Consider the following 23659-nt stretch of genomic DNA (forward strand, 5'->3'; position numbering starts at 1 on the left):
TTAGTTTTATTTTCTTTGAAGCACGAATTATTGTAATAAGACTACTTATAAGTGATCTTTGCCAAAAGAAAAGAAAAAGAAAAAAAAAAAAAAGGGGTGAAAAGAAGAAAAAAAAAAAAAAAAATATCCCTCAACAAGGTTGCATTAGTCTTTCTTTCAAAATAAACTTTAACACCCAAATGGCTTTATAAGAAAAGAAAAATGGATTGGTACTTTTTGTAATTGGTATTTGAAAAACAATAATTTTATTGGATAAGAATTTTATTTTATTTGACATCCAAATTGGCCTTAAACTACCTTCCCTTACATTTACCTTACCCACGCATCTCTTTCCTCTATCCCACCAAAATAGGGGCTTCGGTACCGTGTAAAGTGTTGTCCGACAATAGGGCTTCAGCACTGTGTAAAGTATGGTTTGGCAATAGGGCTCCGGCATTGTGTAAAGTGCCGTTTGCTAGTTGCAAAAGGTGGTCTGGCAGTTGCAAAAGGTGGTCCGGCAGTAGATGTTATTGGATTCCAGAGCTCCGGTAGTATGTAATGGGCAGTCCATCAACACTCAGTTTCGATCCGGTAATTGTCTTAGGGTGGTCCGACACTTGTGCGCTTCGGCAATGTGATGGTGCACTCCAGCAACGTGCTACTGGGGTCCAAAAGGCAACATCAAATCTGGCCAAAATGATTTTTATGTACAAGAAAGGTATTTTCGTCTAAAAAAAAAAAACTTTTTCCCTTGAGGGATATTTACATAGAAAGATTGTTTTAGAAAAAAAAGTGAGAGAAAAATTAGATTAAAGGTAAGTTACATAGAAAGTGTCGTCTTGGGTTTCTTTTGTGATTTTCTCAAAAAAAAAAAAAAAAAAAAAGTACAAAGCGTGCTCACCGAAACCAGGTATGCCCATCTTGAGCTTGAAAATGGAGTCGGCACGCACATCAATAGGGTAACAATATCTTTGTCGATACCTCGCTTGATGCTTAGTGTAGTGCAATGCACGACATTTTAGGAAGAAAATGGTGGAGAGAATTAGAAAAAGCTAAGGGCTAATATGAGTTTGCAATAGATACGGGGAGTCCCTTGTAAGGGCAAGATTGCAATTTTTTTTTTTTGGGGCCAAGGTGCTTCTGAATTTTAGAGAGAGAAAGAGAGAAGAGTAGTGTGAGAGACCAGCACACCATAGCTATATCCCAATCCTACCTCCATTATCTAGAGTTTTTGTTCAAAGGGTGTATTTTGGGTCTATGACTTTTGTTACTCGCAAAAAGAGGATAATGGAAATTTGCACTACTTTGGTCATTTAACCCTAAAGGGAAAAAGTTTATAGAGAGCCTACGTTTTAAACAATCAAATTAAAGCGTATCTTATAACTTTTACTAAAAGAGATTGTTTTGATGCTCAAATATTCTTAAATTGATCAACTTGATATCAAGATGCATAGACTTGAGAAAAAAGTGGATTTCACATCTTGAAAATAGTGCATTTTGTAACGCATTTTTGGACCGTCAATTTTTAATTTATTCAAGTTTTCATAGATCTGCTCGATCTACGTTATTTTTGAAACTTTAAATTTTATAATTAAAGATGAAAATATATTTTCAATCTAATTAAAGATTTCCATATTGAAGCCACATTTTTCGACATGCTTAGAGCCTCAGCTTTATACAAACCACACCCTTTAAAAAGGGGGAAAGAAGGTTAATTTTAGTAAAAAAATAATTTATACATTTTATTTGAATTTAGGACAAAAAAAAAAAAAAAGGAAAAATCCACCACATCTAATACATATAATATTACCAATATTTGGAAACTTAGCCCAATGGAGAAATCCACCACATCTAATACATATAATATTACCAATATTTGGAAACTTGGCTTGGACAATGGACTTGCCCGTAGCTCGAGGCGAGGGACAATGGACTTGCCCGTAGCTCGAGGCGAGTCACTTGCACAAGTCCAAGAGGCCTCGCCCAAGTAGCGTCCAACATATAAAAATAAATAATCTTAAGCAGTCTCTCTCTCAGTGGGTGAATTTTTTGTCCCTTTTTTCATTTTTCTCCCTCTTTCTAAAAGGAGGGAAAATCTTACCTGCTTTTTCATCTGTCTTGCCTAAGAGAGGTGTCTGAGAGAGAAAGCTTAGGGAGGGAGAGATGCTTGTGGGTTAGAGATTCTTGTGGTGTCCGAGAGATGGCCCATAGAGGGAGATACATGCTAAATTGGCAGAGATGCATGTGGGTGAGAGAGATCCTCGTACGAGCTTGTGTGAGAGAGAAAGATGCCATGGGAGAGATCTCTTTGTGATGTTCGAATTATGACCCTTCAATGCTTTGTTCCCAACACTTCGTGGCAGTTTTTGGTCACAATGATAGTGAATAAGTACTTTTTGTCATGCCTAATCCTAGCAAATTGAGAATTGGAGAGACATAAAACCCCGAATCATGAGGGCTAAATGCTTAAGAGATTTTCAGCTGTGAGGTTTGAGGGTTTCTTATAGTTAAGGACGATATGAGTATACCTCGTGGTTGTGTGAGCTAAGGCATATATAATTTTTTAGTATTATTGTCTATTTTTAAATATTTTTGTGAGCTCGAGTATTTCTGAGTGTTTCTGTGACAACTGTGTGGGATAACTAGGCTTTAGCAGGACATAAGCCAAAACCTGATCTCGAGCAATGCACGGGTACTTGCACAAGCAATGCATAATATCTAAGAACCTTATATATTACATACATGAAAAACATGTTATCATCGAATCTTTATTGTGCTTAAAGTGTCGCGAGAAATTTATTTTATAGGATATTAATTGGTATTATTACTACCATATCTTAATAAAATAATAATAAAAATAAAATAAATAATTATCTGATTGAGGAGTGTGAATAGGTATTTTGTTTGGTGAATGGTGAATGATGAAAGAGGGGTTTGTATATGGGGCATTTTTCTATTTAATTTTAAAATTTTTTTTAAAAAATCTATTAGAGAAAGTTGTTACGATTTTGGAAAACCCTAAAATTGATCATCTCAACCTTGATATTCATAGACATGAAAAGTGCGATTTCTAGTCAAGGTCCATTTTCAAGATTTTCAAGTGTTTTATAGATCTGCTTGATTATAACCATTTTTTATACTCTAAATTTCATAATGGATGGCAACAATATATTTTCATATCATTGCAAGGTTTTGTAATACCAAAACTGTATTTTCAACATAGTTTTGAGGTATATCTTACCTCAATAGTATGAGGTGTCAACGTCATACTACCTCACCGTTTTACTTTTAAGGCTGCGTAGATATATGGGAAGATCGGTTGTTGACAGGGAAATGTTTTGGTCGGTAGAGGAGAGGCGACTGAGAGAAAAAGGATGTTTTTTATTTCACCCGGTTTTTATGCGGTCAAGTCAATGTTCACAAAATCGAATCCAAACGACTAACGGGATATAGATTTGGAAACGCTTTAACCGAATTAACCAGTCGATTCAACCGCTCTAACATCCGCTCTAACATGACAAGTTTTGGGTAGTAAAAAAAATATTATAAAAAAATAAAAAAATACAAAAAAAAACTAAACTATGAAAAGAATGATTAAAACTAAACACATTCAAATGAAGTTGAAAATTAATGAAAAAAATGGATTTTAACCCATTTTATATTTTTCAATGTCTATTTTTAAAACTTTTTAAAAAAAATAGAAAAATTATAAAAGTGAGTATTAATGACCAAGACAATTTTTTATTTTTACCATAATGTAAAGAATATTTAAAAATGCATTACAAATCAAATTCTTTATTTTTGAGAATTTATATATATTGTCTTTGAAATATTTTTTAAAATATCGGTTAATCACCCTAACCGCTCAAAATCGAAACCGGCCACTTATCAGTTCCTATCTAACAAGGAGGTTAGCGGTTAGATTGGGTGATTTTGTGAATAATGGGTCAAGCCCTCATAGGTAGAAATACATGTCACTTAATTTTTAAAGACATGTAATCTCTAATATCGAGATCATAAATATGAGAAAATAAATAAATTTTAAAAATTAAAAATAATAAATCTAATAAAAAACTATTTGGACCATTTGTTTTCATTATTTTTAGATAGAACACTTACCCGCATCCGTTTTTGATATAGAAGCCCGCATAAGACAATTTTATTTATTTATTTATTTGAATCAGCAGTGAAGGCTTAGAAAAAATTGGGAGAAGAGGCTGATGGGTAAGGTGGTTACTTGAAAGGAGGGAGAGAGATAAGTAGGGTTGTTGGATGCTCAGCTTTCGTGAGGCACGTGATGAAACTCGCCATAGAAAGTGCCACGTGGCAGGAATCACCACCGTCAATTATGCCTCTAAGGGGGCGTCAAAATCATCTCTCTCAATTCTAAACCCTCTCCCACTCTGCACCCCTCTAAAATTTCATCATATGTCCACTTCTAAGGCCCAAGAATCCCTCTTTTTTTCTCAGGTTTTACAGAGAGAGAAAGAAGAGCAGAGTAGTAATTCTCGTATTTCACTTACGATGCTTCTTCAGATTTCAAGCAAAGGCAAATTCCAAGAAAAAGTGAGAAGGGATGGGTATCACTTGTGACGACGTAGTACTAATCAGGCACGCACAAAACGAAGGAGATCCCACCATCGTCACTGTTAACTGCCCCGACAAGACCGGCCTCGGCTGCGACCTCTGCCGCATAATCTTGCAATTTTCTCTCAGCATCGTCAGAGGAGGTTAGCAATACCAATTTCTCAAACAAACCTAACAACAACATAGAAGAAGAATTGAAATCTCTGTCTATTTCTGTTTGGCACAGATATTTCGACAGATGGCAAGTGGTGCTATATAGTGTTATGGGTGGTGTCGAGGCCAGGGCACGCGGTGAGGTGGAGCAATTTGAAGAAGCGGTTGATCTCGGCGTGTCCTTCTTGTTCCTCTGCCGCCTCACTTTATTGCTCACCATCGCTTGAAGCAAGCCCTAAGCCACCTCAGGTCTATTTGCTCAAGTTCTCTTCTCCCAATCGAAGTGGCCTTCTACACGGTATCTCTTAATCATAATCATAATCATAATCGCAATCAGTACCACTACTACTCTCTGATAAACAGGATTTTTCGAGATTCAGGAATTTTTTTGTTTTGTTATATTGTGACGCAGATGTAACTGAGGTGCTTTGCGAATTGGAGCTCACAATCAAAAGGGTAAAGGTTTCGACTACCCCAGATGGCAATGTCATGGACCTTTTCTTTATCACCGATACCAGGTATCTTTCTCTCTCTCTCTCTCTGATATTTTTGTAGCGATTTTCTGGTGGATCAAGGAAAATAAGGGATTAAAAAGTTGATTAAAAGTTCCCCTGTGATTCCATTCAATCATTCATTTTCATTTCCAGTGTGATGTGGGAATCGGAAAGGTGTCTGAATCTTTGTATGATCTGGATCTGCGTCTCCATAGGATTCATGGACACCGTCCATCTAATATCTGAGTTGGTGCTACTTTTCCTTTTCTCATATTTTAGTGGGTAGGGTTTAGGGATTTTTAAGAGGCGGCTGGCCGGCGTCCTGTGGAAAATCTTGACCGTCCATTTGTAATTATTAGCATATAAGGGCGAGGCCTGTCATAGTGGAGACACATCAGATAAGAGACGCTCCGGTTACGTGGAGGGGAACGGGGAATTTGCTAAATCTGGGCCGTTCATTGGGAGTCACGGCTTTCATGTTCTTTTTAGTCCACTTTACCCTTTCTTTTCCATAAGAGCACACATGCTATGCTCCAGCAGGAGTAAACTGTACACCTATTAAAGGATCGTCACCGTCCAAATTAATAGACGGTGAGGAGGCTGCAGCGCTAGATTGGCCTACGACCCTATTAAAATATTTTTCTATCTGTGGTTACATAGCATTAAATATAGGGTAAATAACGGGCGTACGGTTTGTATTATCTTCGCAAAATAGAACCGGTTAACCTGAGGGCGGCCTGATGTGCGGATTCAACCATTCTATTCAAGCAAGTCGCGGGCAGCAAAAAAAAAATATTGAAAAAATGAAAAAAGATAAAAAAAAATGTACTAAAATATGGAAAGTACGTAAAGAATGATTAAACATTCAAATGAAGTTGAAAATTAATGAAAAAATCGATTTTAAAAGTGAGTATTAATGACCAAAACAATTTTTAATATTTACTATAGTGTAAAAAATATTTAAAAATGTATTACAAATAAAATTCAGGATTTTATAGATATTTTTTTGAATTTTTATTTTTAAAATACCGGTTGATCACCAAAACCGCTTGAAGCTGGAACCGGCAAGGGGCCAGTTCCGATCTAACTGGGCGGTTAGCAGTTAGGTCGGACAATTTTTCAAATAATGGTTTGTGTAGAGCCGAGGCTCTAAATAATCAATGTAAACCACACCTTCAAATAGTGTGGAGAAATGAGGTTTCAATATTGAAAATCTTTTTGATAGCCTTAAAATATATTTTCATTAAAAAATTTAAAGCTTTAAAAATAGTGTAAATCCTATGAAAACTTGAGAATCTTGAAAATTAACAGCCCAAAAATACATTACAAGATGCACTATTTTTCAAACTTCAAATCTATTTTTCTTATGTCCATGTATCTTGAGGTCGAGATGATCAATTTGAGGTGTGCCCTGATTTGATTGTTTAGAGCCTCGCACTTATATAAACGTTTTTCTTAAATATATGTCATGGCACCTATCTTTTTTCATACTTTCTTTTTTACGCATGTCTTTACTTGTACCTCGAAATACCCCTACCGACCCAATACAATTTTTTTGACAATTTTACCAAAACTATTTTCTAAAATTAAGTTCGATTTATATGCTTCAAAGAAAAATATATTTGCCTCGTGGGTCTCATTTTTCAATTTATGTCATGCCAAAGTTACAATTATTAACCCCTGCTTGAATGCTTAAGTACGTCATTTGAGACAAGCTGGTCGATAGTTTTTTTGTTTTAGGTCCGAGGTTTGTTTAGCCCTGTGGAGTCTTGGAAGAGGTATTTTGAATGCTTCAAATATGCGTGCATGCTTAAAACCCCTACACACCCAGCCTGAATTGGGGTGGTTGTTGAGGTTTAGGTAAAATTCTTCACTTTTTACTTGCTAAACCTCCGATCAATCCTTAATTGTTGTTTACACAACTTAGTTGCATTTCGGAGAGCGAGTAAGCCTTCATACAGCCTTGGGAACTTTTTCTCAAAAACACCCAATTTTTTTATTTTTTTAGTTTTGGGTAATTAAGTGGGGAAGACAGCCTCTACCCATTTTTGAAAGTAGGTTAAGAGTTAGCTTTCTGAAGGTATCAATGAGGTGGTGTTGGTGGTGGGAATGAAAATTACAATGTGGTGACTAGGGTGTGGGGTGCTACCACCATGACCCAGCCCCTTTCCCAAAAGACACATGTTTTCCCAAACGACACATTTAACAATGGTATGTGACTCTTGGTGGTAGTTCTTACTATATATTACGGTTAACATGTACCGGGTCATGTGGTTAAGGTGACTTTTTGCTACAGTTATGGTGGTTGCATGTCCTTGCCATCCAATTGCTTTGCAACTATTTTATATCCCCTGTTCTTTCATGATATGTGTTGAGTTACATTTTCCACGTGTAACCCATCATTTTGGAACCAATTTGATTTCTTCCGGTTTTGCATGGTATACATACACATACATATATAATTAATGATTGAATTTTATTTTCCAGTTCTTTATGCCCCTGTTTCGTTTCCATCTCGTTTAGCTGATGCACTGCGACAATTTGTTGTGATTGATCGAAATATCTTCGTAAGTTGTTTTATTGAACTATTTTCGGTTAAACTTGGACCAACTCAAAGTTCATTATGAAAAACATAAAGAAGACAAAAAGAGGCAAACACTATTCTACCATGAAAATACACACTAGGACACAACCTAATTCTTGTATTCTAATATAGACAATGTTACATCTTGAGTAAGGACAGATTTTCCCTTCTACAATACAGCAAATGACTTTATAATATCAACCACTTAAAATACATGTAAATTACCAAGCGGCCGTTCATTGCATTCTAACACTCCCTCTCAAGTTGTACATCATGTTTGAACATGTATATTTGTCACGAACAAAATGGCAATCTATTTGAATGTTGCTTGTTCGATAATGAAATACTGGATTTGTTGAAACTGCTAGGGCGTTCTCTTTGTCATAGTGAATTGTTGACTTGCATATTTTTGTTCGATGTAAAAAAACAATACTTCGGATCCATGAAATTTCAGAAACCTACACTTTCAAGATCTTGTTATTTAACCTCAGTACTGACCTCACAACAAGTTTCTGCTTCTTACTTCTCCATAAAAGTAGATTTGTACCAAGAAAGACACAACAAACTGAAATTGATATTCTAGACTTTGGATCTCCAACCTTGTCTGCATCACAGTCCCAACTATTGAAGCAATATTCATTTTATTCATGTTGTTTCACTCATCAAGTAGCCCGTGATTCACTGTTCCTTTTACATATATGATTATTCTCTTTAGTGCTTCCATTTGAGTGTCAGCGGGAGCATGCATAAATTGACCCACTCGGTTAACAATGTATGATATATCAGGCCTTGTGAGAGTGTGATATTGTAATGCACCTACTAAACTTTTGTATCTCTCTAGATTATCTATAACCTGTCCTTCAGATATACTTAATCTTTTGTTTAGAGCAGTTGGTGTACAATATGGCCTGCAATGGGTCATATTTTCCATTCCAAGAAGGTCTAGAGTGTATTTTTGTTGAGACAAGCAAATTCATTCTCATTTCGATTTACTCAATTCCCAGGGAGTATCTCAAATTCTCAACTGACCTAAGTCTTTCTTCATAAATCTATCATGCAAAGTTTTCTTGACAACCATCAATCAAGTGTGTAGAACTCCCCAATGGTTATAATGTCATTAACATAATAATACCACCTCCCTTCTTGTGACAAATAAAGAATGGATAATCTGATGCTGCCCTGGTAAAACCGCTTTCTTTTAGTGTATTGTGAAAGCACTAAAGCCGCATTCTTGGAGTTTGTTTTAACCATATATAGATCTGTCCAACCTGCAAACAGGAATCTCTAGATTCGCTTCATGAAAACCTGGTGGTTTTTCCATGTATACCACTTCAACCAACTTTCCTTGCAAAAAAGGTATTCCTAACATTCAACTGAAAAAGAGACCAACCATAGGCTAGCGCAAGGGTAATAACCAACAGAACTGTTGCTATCTTAATAATACTACTAACTGTTTCATTATAATCATGGTTTTTCCTTGTATTCCACTTCAACCAACTTTCCATGCATAAAAAGTATTCCTAACATTCAACTGAAATGGAGACCAACCAGAGGCTAAAGCAAGGGAAATAACCAACCGAACTGTTGCTATCTTAATAATAAGACTAACTGTTTCATTATAATCAAGTCCATGTTGTTGATTAAAACCTTTTGCAACCAGCCTCACTTTAAATCTTTCCACACTTCCTTCTAACTTGTACTTCATTTTACAAGCCCAGTTGCTGCCGCCCACGACTTTTTTATCTACACATCTAGGTACTATCACCTGAGTCTTCTTAATGTATGTAACCTTAATCTCTTCTGCCATAGCCTTGAACCATCATCTATATTTTCTTGCCTCAAGATAACTTCTAGACTATTTGATTCTTAAAATTTCACACAAAAACTTGAAACGGGTTAAGGTGTTATATGTCCATCGATCAATTGGATGCTTTGTTTTGGTAGACCTGCATGGGTTTTGAGTGAGATCTTGAATTTCAACGGGCTTGTGTTCTTCTTGTCCTTCACGCCTTCTTCTTTGATGCACAATAATATCCTTGGCTGATGTATGAGGGTCTTCAACTTTACGAGAGTGTTCATTTAAATATCTTCTTGTTGTCCTTCATGTCTTCTTCTTTTATATACTATAATATCTTTGGTTTATTTATGAGGGGCTTTAGTTTTATGAGAATCTTTATTTAAATATTCCTTAAACTCTTTCCTAAGGTCTTGGAGGAGTTTCATCAATTATCTTCCCCTCAAGACGGTGTTGCTCAATACTTTTCTTGCATCTTTATCGATAAAATATGGTATTTCTACAACTTGATTCTTGGGTAGATTATGAATCTCATGATGCAATGGAACTTCACATTTACATGAAACACCTGCATCCACAAAATGAAGAGGCATATACGTCCTCCTTTCATCAGAGGTTTAATATCTTGAGAAGAACTCTTTTCAATCTAGGACTATATAATCTGAATCCCTTGTATTCATCAACATGCCCTATAAAAACACAATTGTCTGCCTTTAGGGACAACTATTTCTCTGGATCTTGTCAATATGAATATAGGCACAATATCCAAATGGGCACAATGTGGAATAATCAGTGTCCTTCCTAAGCAGAACTTAGTAAAGTGATTTTCCATGTAAAAAATCTGTAGACTACTTATTATTTAGATAAACTGCTTTATAAAATTCTTTTCTCCATAAAAAATTAGGAACTCCACTCATAAACATCATAGACGATGCAACTTCATTGATACGTATGTTTTCTCTCAGCTACTCCATTTTGCTCAGGTTTGTTTGCACATGATATTTGTTGCTTCACTCCATTATTCTCCAGATTGGTTCTAAAGTTACGGGCTGAAAACTCATTCCCCTACGGACGTAGACTACTGGTCTTTGGAAGTGTTTTTCATCAATGATTTTGAAAACCATGAAAGCATGTAACACATCAGATTTCTTCTTAAGGAAGATTATCTAGGTTATACGAGAAATGACCCACAAATGTAACATAATAAAACGAACTAGATAAAGAAGATTGTGTAGAAGGACCATAAATATTAGCAATGAATTAATTGAAAGGGAGTAGAAGCTCTTTTATTTTGAATTATAAATGGAAGTTTTACATATTTACCATACTTACATCCATTTGACGCAAACAAAGAGTGAATCTCAAGATTAGAGGGAATTAAGCCCTCTTTACATAATTTATTCAAAGATCCGTGACTGCAATAACCTAAACAATGATGCCAAATACTGGTATCTTTACTGGCACTAAAAGAAGAAAAGAACAACAGGAGCTTCTTCTTGCCATAATCATCGATAATATAAAGCTGCCCCCGACGAGACTCTTTAGCACACATTATCCTAGATTGTTGTTTCTTCCAAAAAAAAAAAAATTGGGGGTAAATACACAGAATGTAGAATTCTCTTGAGCAAACTGAGGAATTGAAATAAGATTTCGATACACCTCAGGACCAAAGAAAACATTAGATAAACGGATAGGACCACATGAGGAGTGTACCATAACATTTCCTACATGAATGATATTTAGGGAGATTCCATCACCAATCAAAATAGAGCCATTGCTGTAAGGAATTACGGATGAGAACACACTTCTATCACTTGAAACATGATTTGCAGCAGCATTATCCACTACTTGACCTGTCTCTGTAGATGATGTGATAGCTAAATCTCCAAAGAATTAGTTCTCCAGAAAATTGTTAAGGCTCACATCTTGACTTTCAACTAGTTGGGTATTTTAACAAGTAAAGCACTTAGTGGTTGTGTATGATTCTTCCTTCTACATATCTCGTAAACAACACCACCATCTAAGAGACCAATTATCCTACCCACGACCCTTATTAGGATGAAAATAGTTCTTCCACCTCGACCTCCATGTCCTCTACCTTTGCATCCTCTACCTCTTGCACCAGATTTGAATTCAACATTGAAATTATTATTTGACAATAACGCTGGATGAGAATTGGTAGTAGAAGACTTCTCTAATGATGGTTTGAGATTGAATAATGCTTCAATAATGGTCGTAATTTGCTAAATGAGGGAAATGGAGTCTTCATCATCATAGAGGAAATAAACACTTTATGAAAACATAATGGACTTTGTTCTTTTCACTTGGAGGATCTTGCACCATAGCAAGTTGATCACACAGGGCTTTTATCTTGTTATAGATTCGAAGACTGACGTATTATTTCTTTTTCAAACATGAACCTCATTTCAAAGATGCATAATTAGGGCTCTGCTTCTTGGGAAAATAAGTCATGAAGGGCCTCCTAGATTGCTCCAACAATTGGTTAATTAATTACTTGAGGAATAAGTTCTTCTGAAACGGTGGAACAATTCCAACCAATGAGTTTTTGGTATTTAGATATCCAGTCATCATAAGCAGAGTTGCATTAAACAACTTTATTACTTTTTCCATTTTCACTAATCTCTTATTTTGTAAGAAACCCAACTAGAGCATTTGATGAAGCATCGATATGACCCAATAATTGCTGGCGGCTTATATAAGTTAAATTTAAACCTTTGCAAGTAAAATAGTTTGAGGCATTGAGTTAAACGTATGCATTGAGGATTATGAAGACCAATAGGAGTAGAAGATGATGACAAGGCCATTATTAATAGAATAAGAAAGAGCAAAAGTGCAAGAGATCTCATGGAAAAAGAAAGAAGGGAAAGAAAGCAACAGTTAAGTTTTGAAAAGCAAGAGCGAGAAAAGCAGTTAGAGTATTGAACTAGATTTCAAGAACCAAAAAGGAGAACATCAGTTAGGAATATTTCTTTTTTTTTTTTTTTTTTAGAGAGAAATAGGCTTTGAGGAGCAGGATTATAGATTTCAAACAAGATATTGAGTCTTGTATTGAATGAAGAGAGAATCAAGAGTTTTGTGGCTGAAATATGAGGTTTTAGAAGAAAGAATAGTAGCATGAACACCGGCATGAACAGTAGGTGCCTCTAAAATGGAGGAACTAAGAGAAGATGAAGAAAGGAAGAATTGGATTTTGAGAAATAGATAATGAATCTTCAAGAATAAGGAAATATGGGTTACCTTGATTAGAGCTGATCAGGCTGAGGATACATTCAAACCTTGCTCCAATACCTTGAGAAACATAGAGAAGAATAGAGAAAAAAGGCACACACTATTCTACCATGAAAATACACACTAGGGCATGGTCTTAATTCTTATATTATAATATATATGTAATATTGCATCTTGAGTAAGGACAGATTTTCCTTAATACATTACAGAAAAAAACTTTGTAATACAAACTACATAAAATACACACAAATTACAGAACTGCCCTTCATTGCATTCTAACACATTATGTGACAGACTTTTCTAAGGCATTCTAAGACATTATGTGACAGATTTTTCTAAGGGGAAATTAGTATGGATTGTGCTTTTAGGGGATTTTGTCGAGTGTGAAACTCGGAGAATCTTTGCAATGCTTCCCTTGGCTTGGTTGTATTTGAGGGTATTTTTCTCGCCACAACCCAATGGCATTGTTGACCATCCAAGTTGGGGGATTTAAATATCTTGAAGAGAGCAAGAGCATCTCGAGCTTCCATGTCTAAGCATTGAAGCAACGGGCTCATTTGGGTCTGACCATTAAGGAAACACCCATGTGAACCACTGAGGCCACACCCATGCATGCAAACTATGAAAATGATGTTCTCTTGACCTAGGCTGAGCTTACCATGGCCCAGCTGGCATAGGCACAGGGACAACCTTTCTACTCCACCAGTGATGCTCACAACGGTGGGTGGAAGATGACTACATTTGTATGTAGCATGTCCTTAACTTATAAGTGGTACCTAGTTCAACTTGTACTTGGGATTGCCCGTTGTAAACATTGCAGAAAAAGTACAAGTTGGAAGATGCTAATAGACAGACATTCTTGGTATCGTGTTTCCACAACTTTACAATTACTAATGACAGGCTAGTTCTTGCTCAAGTACGTGAACTATAATAAATCACTAACGAGATCTTTGGTGGCCAGAATCTTGATGGAGCTTTTCAAGTAGTAACCATAATTTCCAAATTTCCTCCTTCATGGAAGGATTTCAGAATGTTTGAAGTATGACTTAGAAAAGATGACCGTGGAAGAGCTAATGACCCATTTCTAGTACTACGAGACTCAGCTCTGAGATATGAAGGAGGAGATGTCAAGGATGGTGGTTAAGGTGCATCTCTTCAAGAACATTTGGGGAAGAAGCCAGAGGTTCAAGGAACCATGATCAAGATGGAAGAGAAGAAACCTTGGATTTAATAGAGTCAGGGGCACAAGAGATTAGGGGGTTGAGCCCCAAGCCACTAACCATATTTCTAATGATAGGAGCTTGTTTAAGACGCAAGAAATGGTAGGTGCCCATGGAGATCATGAATACGTAAAACAAATAAATTTTAAAAACTTGAAATAATAATTTTAGTAAGAAAACATTTGGACCGTTAGTTTACATTTTTTTTAGATGGAGCACCTACTTGCATCCATCTTTAAGATGGATTTTACACTTTCTAGACCGCATATGTATCTCATCGTTCTTTAAACCTAAGGGTTAGGTAGTATTAAGAAGATGATATCCTAGACTAGGTCTTGAGGGTTTGAACCTAAGGTCTAAAGTCTTGTGATAAAGTGGAGTTCATAGTTCCATTGGAGGGTTTGGCCTAAACTTGCTTTCCCGGTTGAGATTGAAGAATAGTCAAATTGAAGGTCACATCTGAAAAAATCTTTGCTCTTCTTGATGTACACCATAACCCAATGTCTAGAGCAATTTAGTTCCGTTGTATCTTGCAAATAAGAATGGCTTTAAGCTTGTCCATCAGCCGATTAAGTTTGTCTTGTCAAAAAGCTGTCTATTTCCTAGTAAAGGGTATACCTTTGATGGCTTGTTAAACTTAATCTAATGAAATGAACATGGACATCTACTTTGTATTTGATTGATTCCTTTACTTTATGACTTGGTATATTATGTCACGCAAATTCTCATGCTTAAAAAAAAAAAAATAGTACTTTTAGATTTGTGTATCCCTAGGTCAGGTAATGCGCTTGTCAGCCCTGCGCAGCCTCAAAACGCTAGGGCCTAGGCCACAAAAAATGTGGCCCGAGAGCTGGGCCATGGCTGGTTCACCATGGTTAGAGAGTAATGTTGGTCGGGCTTGGCCTAGGTCCGTGATAGGCCCAGCGCACTCGTCCCAGCACTAGGGCCTCTTTGGCATGGTCCAAGTCAGGTTTGGCTTGGGCTTGGGCTTGGCCAGCTAGGTATGGACTAGGCCCAGGTTAGGGCAAGAGCTGGCTCAGGCAATGCCTTAATTCTTGCTACTCCTATTTACCCCTGACTTTTGCCCCTACCCATACTAGATTGCACGAACCATTGGAGAGAAGGCTTACCTCTTTATTTGAATGAAATATAAAATTCAGAAAGAAAAATAAAAGGACTTGGAAGGTAAAAGGGTCCCCACCAAAAGTATGCTAAGGTGCTATTACCTCTAGCATATCACTTAGGCGGTGATTTTGAATTTTTTCCAACATTTATCCAAATGGGGACTCAAATAAGAAAGAAAAAAAGGAAAATAATAGGAAATAAATAAAAGTAAAAGATAAAATAACTAAACAATGTAAAAAAAGAAGGTACCCTGGAAGTGACTTGTTAGTTAGAACACGCAAAACCCTTGTTATCCATAGGTATGCTTGGGTCAGCTTTCCTATTGGTATGCTTTGGACAAAATAATTGGTCTTATTATGCTCCACCCAAAATTTAGACTAATATGACTATCATCGCTTTGGAAAGCTTCAACCCTTTGTTTTAAAAAACATTTGTGAAAATTTTGAAAATAGAGAGAAATTTTAGAAAAGAGGAATACTTACTAAAATTTTTAAAAGGACAATTAAAGGTTTTAGAAATTTGAGGAGAAAAATGCTTGCCTAAAAGGAGTAAATTTTGAAAAGACAACTGACAATTTTTTTTGAAATTAGAGGAGAACGTACTTACCTTGAAAGAAAAGTAAATTTTAAAAGGACAATTAGAATATTTGAAATTAAAGAAAAAAATATTGAAAGAAAAATAAATTTTAAAAAGACTATTGAGATAAACTCATGGTTGGCTATTGCCGTTAGTATCAGAATATGAATTGATACCCTTAGTCCCATAGGAGTGACCTTCGAATTTCTCCTTCTTATATTCCTGGGAGGTGGAGAATGGGATGATTCTCTTATCTAACCAGGGACACCTAGGATGGGTGATACAGATAATGCCTAGGAAGTGGGAGCTCGAGCCACATGCTAGATTGTTATCTTATGGAACCTTTTGAACAGGCTGTCAATGTGTTCATATGTGGGGATTGCTTTCCATCTTTAGTGTTTCATTTTCCTTGAGCTTGATTTATGAATATAATAGAGTCCCTTATCACATGTAGGCCCCCTCCTAAATGGAATTTTGAGGCCCATGATTAACTCCTCATATTCTGCAGTACTGTTGGTGTAAGGGAAGTTACATCTGACAGTAGTCGGGATGACAACTTGATATGTGAACATCAGATAATACCAATGCAGGAGCCATATTCATTTCGGCCATGATCAAAATAAAGCTCCCACTGGCAAGAATGTACTAATGGCAATGATATCTTATGGGACGTTGGAGTTAATTGGTGGATGATCTGGGGCTGAATGTTTGGCGAGATGATCAACTATGGATTGCCCCTTGATAGATTTCTGCATCACGTATTTCATCTCGATCTTACTTAGCAAGAGTCTCATCTGGAGAGGCAGGCATTAAGAATTTTTTTCTCCAATTTGGAGGAGCCATCTTAGATTAGAGATAAGCTTGATGGAATGTGATACTACATAATGCCACATCTTCAGGTTGCCTAGACAGGTGCAAGGCAATGCTTCTTAATGTCTGTAAACTGAGTCTCATGATCTACCATTGTCCTGCTGATGTAATAGACAATGTGTTCTCTTCCTTTGTCGTGCTGATGTAATAGACTATGCCCGAGCATTGCTCCCATTGTTTTCTCCATGACGGGGAGAGAGAGAACATAGGGTGATTTGGGATCGGAGGGCTAAGGGCTGGCAAGTTAATCAAGTAATCTTTTATCTGATCAAAGCCCTTTGACAATCCTGGTCCCATATGAATGGGACATCCTTTTGAAAGATGATTAAATAGAGCACATTTATCTACGAGCTGAGAGATGAAGTGTCTGATGTCCTGAATTCTTCCTTGAAGTCCTAGGATCTGTCGAATATTGTCGGGGGCGGCATCTTTGCAATTTCCTTATCTTAGTAGGGTATGCCTCGATGCCCCTGTGACTAACAACAAATCTCAGCAGTTTACCAGAATCAACAACAAAGCGACACTTCTGGGGATTGAGCTTTAACTGATATTTCCAGAGGTTCTTGAACGCCAGTTGGAGATTTAGAAGCTGCTTTTCAGTTGTTTTCGACTAGACGAGGATGTCATCAACAAAGTCTTCCATAATATCATGCATCATGACGTGGATGATCATGGTCTTTTTCTAGACTCCAATGGCCACTGTTATCTAATTTTAGCCTGCGGAGACATCCATAAAGGATAACATCTTTTGCCTTCCCTTATTGTCAACCAGTGTATCTATATTTGGCAGGGAGGAATTATATTTAGAGCGTGGCTTATTAAAATCCTGGTGTTCAATACACTCTTCGACATGTTCATCCTGAGCATGGCTTATTAAAATCCCCGTGTCCAATACAACCTTCGACATGTTCATCCTTTTGTGGTACAACGACCACAATAGCGTGCCATGGGGAGCAGTCAAATGGTACAATGAATTGCTCCACTTGGACTGGGAGTTCCTTGGGATCAGACTCATCATTAGATTCTTGCTCTCGAAGACTCTCATCAATGGGATTAGATGACTCTTTGGGGACATTTTGGGGCTCTGGTTTACTTCATTCTTTGTTTGGTCTTTTCTTCATGAAAAAGGCTAGTTAGGCTGTTCTAGATCTCTAGGTTATTTTAAAAACAATTTTGCATTGGCTAGAGATGTGGGCCGGCTGGTTGAGGCTTTGCGCAGGACATAACATATTTTGCCTTTCACCTACTCGTTTGGATCCTTGACGAGTAGGTGTCTTTCTTAGCAGGGCTTCAATAGAGAATGGACAATGGTAAAAGGGTGTGGTCCGCGAAAATCGGTTCTTCTTAGGGGAACTGACCATGCAAACCCCCACACTTAGTTTGGAAAACTGTTCAGTACCTTCTAGTTGCTTGATTGGGTGAGGGGAAAGAAGGGGAGAAGTAGATGACCATGAAACCATAGGAAGAACAGGGGAAGAAGTCTCTCTCGTTAGGCTGAGAGGAAGTTGCTGTTTTAAGAGAGAAGAGGTCTTGAATACATCTGAAAATGAACCGCGAGGAATGGGGACTCCTTTGGCTTATTTCCAAGTAGGACTATTCAAATTCCAATCTATGGTTATCAGTAATTGTATGTTTATAATCACATTCATTTTGTTGAATTTTCCTAAATAGTATATTTCTTTTTCTTGAAAGGTTCGGTATATATATTTTTTTAGCTAGCTATGTGGGTCACCATGCAGAGTAAAAGTAAAAATTCATAATCAGTGGATCATATATCAGATACAGATTACTTACCACTCAGAAATGATTCACCTTTTACTGTGGCTTTCACTCCTCTTATGCATGAACTTCTTTCCTTGAATGATACAAGTTCAATCTTTGGCTGGTCTTTTGATTACAATAGCTAAAGGCACATATATAGAGCACGAATCCTTGAGCCGCAATGGAGTATAGACTCGAATGATTCTCTCACACAAACCCCTAAGAGTGTCTCTAAGTTTTTACTAGGATATAGAATATATTTGAGATCTTGTTGGCTTTTCTTGGAGAGAAGGTGGCACCTGGGGCTTGTACTCAAAGAGGGTAACTGAACCAAATCAATTTACAGTTGAGTTGAGTGAATAAATGGATAAAGCATATGACTCCAATTAATTGTATTATTTATAGTTATAGGGGAACAAAAAGCAATGAACTTCCATTCTTAATTTGAATGAATACCCCATCTAATTGGACACTAAAAATATATTAGTAACTGCTGCAGGAAAGAGTTATCCTATGAGTAGATTGTCAATTGATTTTTTTGTCCCAAAAAGCAAAACCTAACTATTTACTATTTTCCATAAGCTTTTGGAGTAGAGAAAAATGTGCATAAGAAACAATGTATTGATAAAGAAGATTCATTCCAATAGTAGTCTAACTTTTCAACTTCCACTTATTTCCATATGATTTGATGTAAACTGTAGTTTCCCAATTCTTTTTCTAAGAATTTCCTCTAGATTATACTCTTTCAAATCATTCTCTTCTAATTTGGATATGATTTTCTCTAGGTTATCTTCATCCGAATATATGATTTCCAAAATCCTTATCAAACTTTGTTCTCTCATCTTCAACGGCCAAATCAGTGATAATTTATACTAATAGCTTACTAATAATTTACAACACTAAACATATTTCGGCTTTATCTCTTTGTACTGTCGCGAACCTTGTTGGCTACTCCTATTAACAAAGGGAAATTGGTTATCCATAAGGCACACACTAGCACCAAAAACCAACATGACAATGTTCAGAAACCAAGGCTCGGATTGGGACTTGGTAGGGTTTTGAGTCTGAGTTGTTTGTACTGAAAGGGAAGAGTCTATCAGGCTGTGTTTCAAAAAGCGCTAGGCGGCACCTAGGCGGTCGGGGGGGTCCAGGCTGCCCAGGGCATAGGTGGGTGCCCAGAACCTAGGCGGCCTAGTAGAAAAGTAATTTTTTGGGCTTTTCTCTCTCTAAAATAGCCTCTAATGGGGTTTAGGTTTCAAATGAACCTAAAACCCACAATTTTACCCATTTAGTATTAAAAAAAGACCCAAAAAAACCCTCAAGGAGTCACATTTCTGGCCTTGGGTGGGGTGCGGGCCCTGGGCAGCCGCCTAGGCGGGTTCAGGTGGGCGCCTAGGGATATCCGCCTAGGCGCTGGGCGGTCCGCTTTTTGAAACAGTGCTCTCAAGTATTCTACCATCTATATAAGTTATAATACTAAGATGTAGGAAATGGCTGAGTTTGGCTTGTTCCTACTCGGAATGGGCACCTTGCCAAGTCTGAGTAACTCAGGAGCACCTGACTTGACTCACCCAATTCTTAGAACGCTACAACATTTCGTCAAGAATATTCCATATGCAAATCGGTAGCCACAGCTCATTTCCGAAGATGAATTGTGGGGGTGAACCCTTATTCTTCTAGTCTAGGACATTGAACAATGGTCCATCGCCATCTCACCTATGGTAGTGGACAACCATCTGTTTATTATACACTATATATACACTATAGACACTACGCTTTTAGTGGTACCTTTCTTGTTATAGTCATGATCTGAAAAATGAATTGTAGTGTAAATAGCTGCTATTGTAACACTCCCACTTTGTAACTTAACGTAGAATTAATGGGTGAAGTAATAGGGAAATTTCTAGATACCCCCTTGACCATCATTGGGTGCAAAAGTTATTTTTTTGGGACCAAAATACCTCCCCTTTCAACCCACATTTCTCTCCCTTCTTATCAAGCTCGCACTTTTTCTCTCTAGGCTGGTTCAGCACATTGTGGGGCTCAGAAGCCAGTCTGACACATTTGGGGGCCTAGAAGCCAATTTGGCATATTTTGTGTCGGACTGGCACACTTTGGGCCCTAGAGTTGGTCAAGCAAAACATGTGCTAGACCGGCACACTTTTGGTGCCCAGAAGCCAGTCATGGACATTTTTTGTTGGATCTTCTTCAAGTGAAAAAATGATGAGTGTGATAAGAAAGGAGAGAAACATGTGTTGAAAGGGGGGTTAATTTTGTCCTAAGAGATTAACTTTTTTACTTGTAGAGTAGGTGCAAAATATTAGAAAATGGAAATGATGGTGGCTATTTAGAAAACGTTGCACAATAATGGCCATTATTTTGGAGAAAAACATCTATTTACAGAAGTAAAAATTATATTCCTTGGAAATTTTTCCTTAAAAATTTCCTTGTTAACTTTTCCAATTGTAATTTTTTTTTCTCGATTTTCCATTTATTTTTGTTCTTCCTTCTTTCTGTTATGTACTTGATTTTCTTTTGTAATGCCAATTACCATCATAAAATGGAGACTGACCTGCCCCATCCCGTTATGTTATAGACATTTTTCAAATCTTTATTGGAATAGGGAAAGGGTTCTCTGATCTATGTCATCATAAAATATCAATGGTTATAAGTATCTATCGCCGTCCATCCACCTGTCCAATCTATGGAAGGATGGACATTGATGGGGAGAGAGCAGGACCTGTCACTTTTCGTGTTATCTTCTCGTTGGTCCCACACCCTGTATTATTGCTGATTCATTGATTTGAGGATGATGACACTTAATGATCATCTGTGGTTTTCTAGGATATCGATTTTATCCCATTACAATAATGAATATTTTAAGAACTCATTCAAAAGAAAAAAAGAATCTAAAATAGGTTATTGTAAAACTCAATTGATTACTCTGATTATAGAAGACAACAGGCTGTGGTGAACTCCCAACACTGCCATTTCTGTCATTACTGTTTATCCTGCATTAGCCCTCTCTCTGTCCTCAGTTGGATTTCAAGCCATAATTACAGTACCTAGGCTCAACCCCATTTCATCACTCTAGTTTGTTTGTGGAACCGTACCATAGCTCGAGGACTAGGAACACAGGTTTTAGCGACTTGGTGTTTCCCATCTTGTTAGTTGTTGGGGCTCTTATGCAGAGTCCATTGCCTGATGAAGCAAGGTTTACCCCAAAGTCTCAATTGCAGTAAAATAAGTGGTGGTTGCTTTTGCTTGTTAGTAGGATATTTCTTCTCTATGGTTCAAGGAAAAAAAACATAAACAGAGGTTAATATGTTGTTGCATTTGGATTGTATGAATCAGGGAGCTTATGCACACAAAGAAGAGACAGCTGGACACATGTGAGCAGCTAAGGGCAGTTCTTGGAGAGTCTGTTATCCAGTGCGAGATCGAACCAGCAGACCCAGAGATGGGGGGACACCAGTGCTCTTCCTTCATTTTACCTGCAATCCCTGATGAATTGCTGAATGTTGATGATGAGGAACCTTCTCCACTTGATAAACTCAACCATCTCTCTGTCACAGTAGACAATTCTCTCCGTCCCTCTCATACCCTCATCCAAATTCTCTGCCGAGATCACAAAGGCCTCCTCTATGACATCATGAGAACCCTCAAAGATTACAATATCCAGGTACTCACACGCTGTTCTGAGTGATGGGAAAAGAGGGAAATTATACTACAATCCAATAAAGCAATGGGAACTTAGTCCACCATTTGTCAGACATTTGGGATCATCACCATCGCTTGAAATGATGGACAGTGGTGGTTATTGATTAGAACCACAACTGATTTCATGTCATTTTTACTCTCTCTCCATCACCATTCATCGTTTCAGCAGAGATTAATGGATCACCAAAATCGACAATACGTTTTGATGCTTCGTTGATTATAGGAGCATAGTCTGGCAGAGAAAACTTAAGCTTTGCTTCATGATTGCCTTCCTTAAAAATCTGTTGTCTTCTGTGTTATGTAGATATCATATGGGCGATTTTCTGCAAGATGGAAACAGCTGTGTGAGGTGGACTTGTTTGTGATGCAAGCCGATGGGAAGAAAGTAGTGGATGCCGAGAAGCAGAATGCATTGTGCTCGCGGCTGCGGTCAGAGCTGCTCCATCCCCTGCGGGTGATGGTGGTGGGTCGTGGCCCCGACACAGAGTTGTTGGTGGCCAATCCGGTTGAGTTAAGCGGGAAGGGTAGGCCTCTCGTCTTCTTTGACATCACCCTTGCCCTCAGAATGCTTGGGATCTCTATCTTCTCGGTAATCAATGAAACCATGCGCCCTCTGTCTGTCTGTCTCTCTCTCTCAAACTGGACCTTGTAATGCATAATGTGAAAAGTATCACAGTAAAGTAGTCCGTGCCTCACAGTCAAACTGCACTTGTACAATAGTGTCCCCTGACGCATTAAATATCCATCTTGTAGATGGATGTTAAAAAATAGTGGTCCCCCATTAAAATTTGAAATTAATGGTGCTAATATTTAATCAGGAAATATATTCTTTATTTTTAAAATTTAACTTCATTTTTCGTATTCCTACTCATCATGGTTGAGATCTTCGTTCGGAAAAATATTCTTTATTTTTAAAATTTAACTTCATTTTTCGTATTCCTAACTCATCATGGTTCAGATCTTTGTTCCCTAAAATTTTGATTCCTAGATCCACATCTAGATTAAATCATGGAGGGAGGACTCATTTAATTAGTTAGTCCGCCGTCTCATAGGGACCTTGTCCAAATATCAAATATTTGTCATGTGTCCTTATTGAAAGAAATAACATGAATTTTCATGAATGATTGCAGGCTGAGATAGGGAGACATGTGATGGGAGATCGGGAATGGGAAGTCTATAGGATCCTGTTGGATGACAGCCATGACCACTCTCAAGCTAGAAACCAAATCGAAGAGGGTGTGAGGAAAATGCTCATGGGCTGGCAGTGATCATTAATTTGTATGCGATTGCGATCCTTATCATCAGATTATCTCGATCTATCTATCTACGTATTTGTATATATTTTAAGTTATTTTACAAAGTTAAAAAAGAGGTCTTGTTTTTGGTACCATCTCTCTACAGCATTAGTAGGATCACACCTTAACTTTTAGTTCTATATCCCTATCCCATGAAACCTTCATGTATATAATGCCCTGTGCAGATGGATCGGTGTCTCGTTATATTATGGAACTGCTGCAGTTTGGTTTCTTTTTGCAAATTGTGGCCT

General features: G+C 37.4%; 1 protein-coding gene across 2 annotated transcripts; it reads left to right on the top strand.

Moving 5' to 3' along the window:
- The first annotated feature begins 4185 nt into the window (after positions 1–4185).
- Positions 4186–23650, top strand: ACR10 (ACT-like superfamily protein). Of its 2 annotated transcripts, none has more exons than XM_006851236.4 (6): positions 4186–4709; positions 4793–5017; positions 5132–5237; positions 21748–22075; positions 22418–22702; positions 23244–23650. In XM_006851236.4, the coding sequence occupies exons 1-6, from the start codon at positions 4556–4558 to the stop codon at positions 23379–23381; spliced, it is 1236 nt and encodes a 411-aa protein (XP_006851299.1). In that variant the 5' UTR covers positions 4186–4555; the 3' UTR covers positions 23382–23650. The 2 variants fall into 2 exon arrangements, with proteins under 2 accessions (XP_006851299.1, XP_011625901.1); XM_011627599.3 differs by having other exon boundaries at positions 22418–22637.
- Positions 23651–23659: the final 9 nt, after the last annotated feature.

This window comes from Amborella trichopoda, chromosome 7 (genome assembly GCF_054954075.1).
Source record: "Amborella trichopoda isolate Santa Cruz 75 chromosome 7, AtrichopodaSantaCruz75HAP2 v2.0, whole genome shotgun sequence".
Taxonomy (NCBI): Eukaryota; Viridiplantae; Streptophyta; class Magnoliopsida; order Amborellales; family Amborellaceae; genus Amborella; species Amborella trichopoda.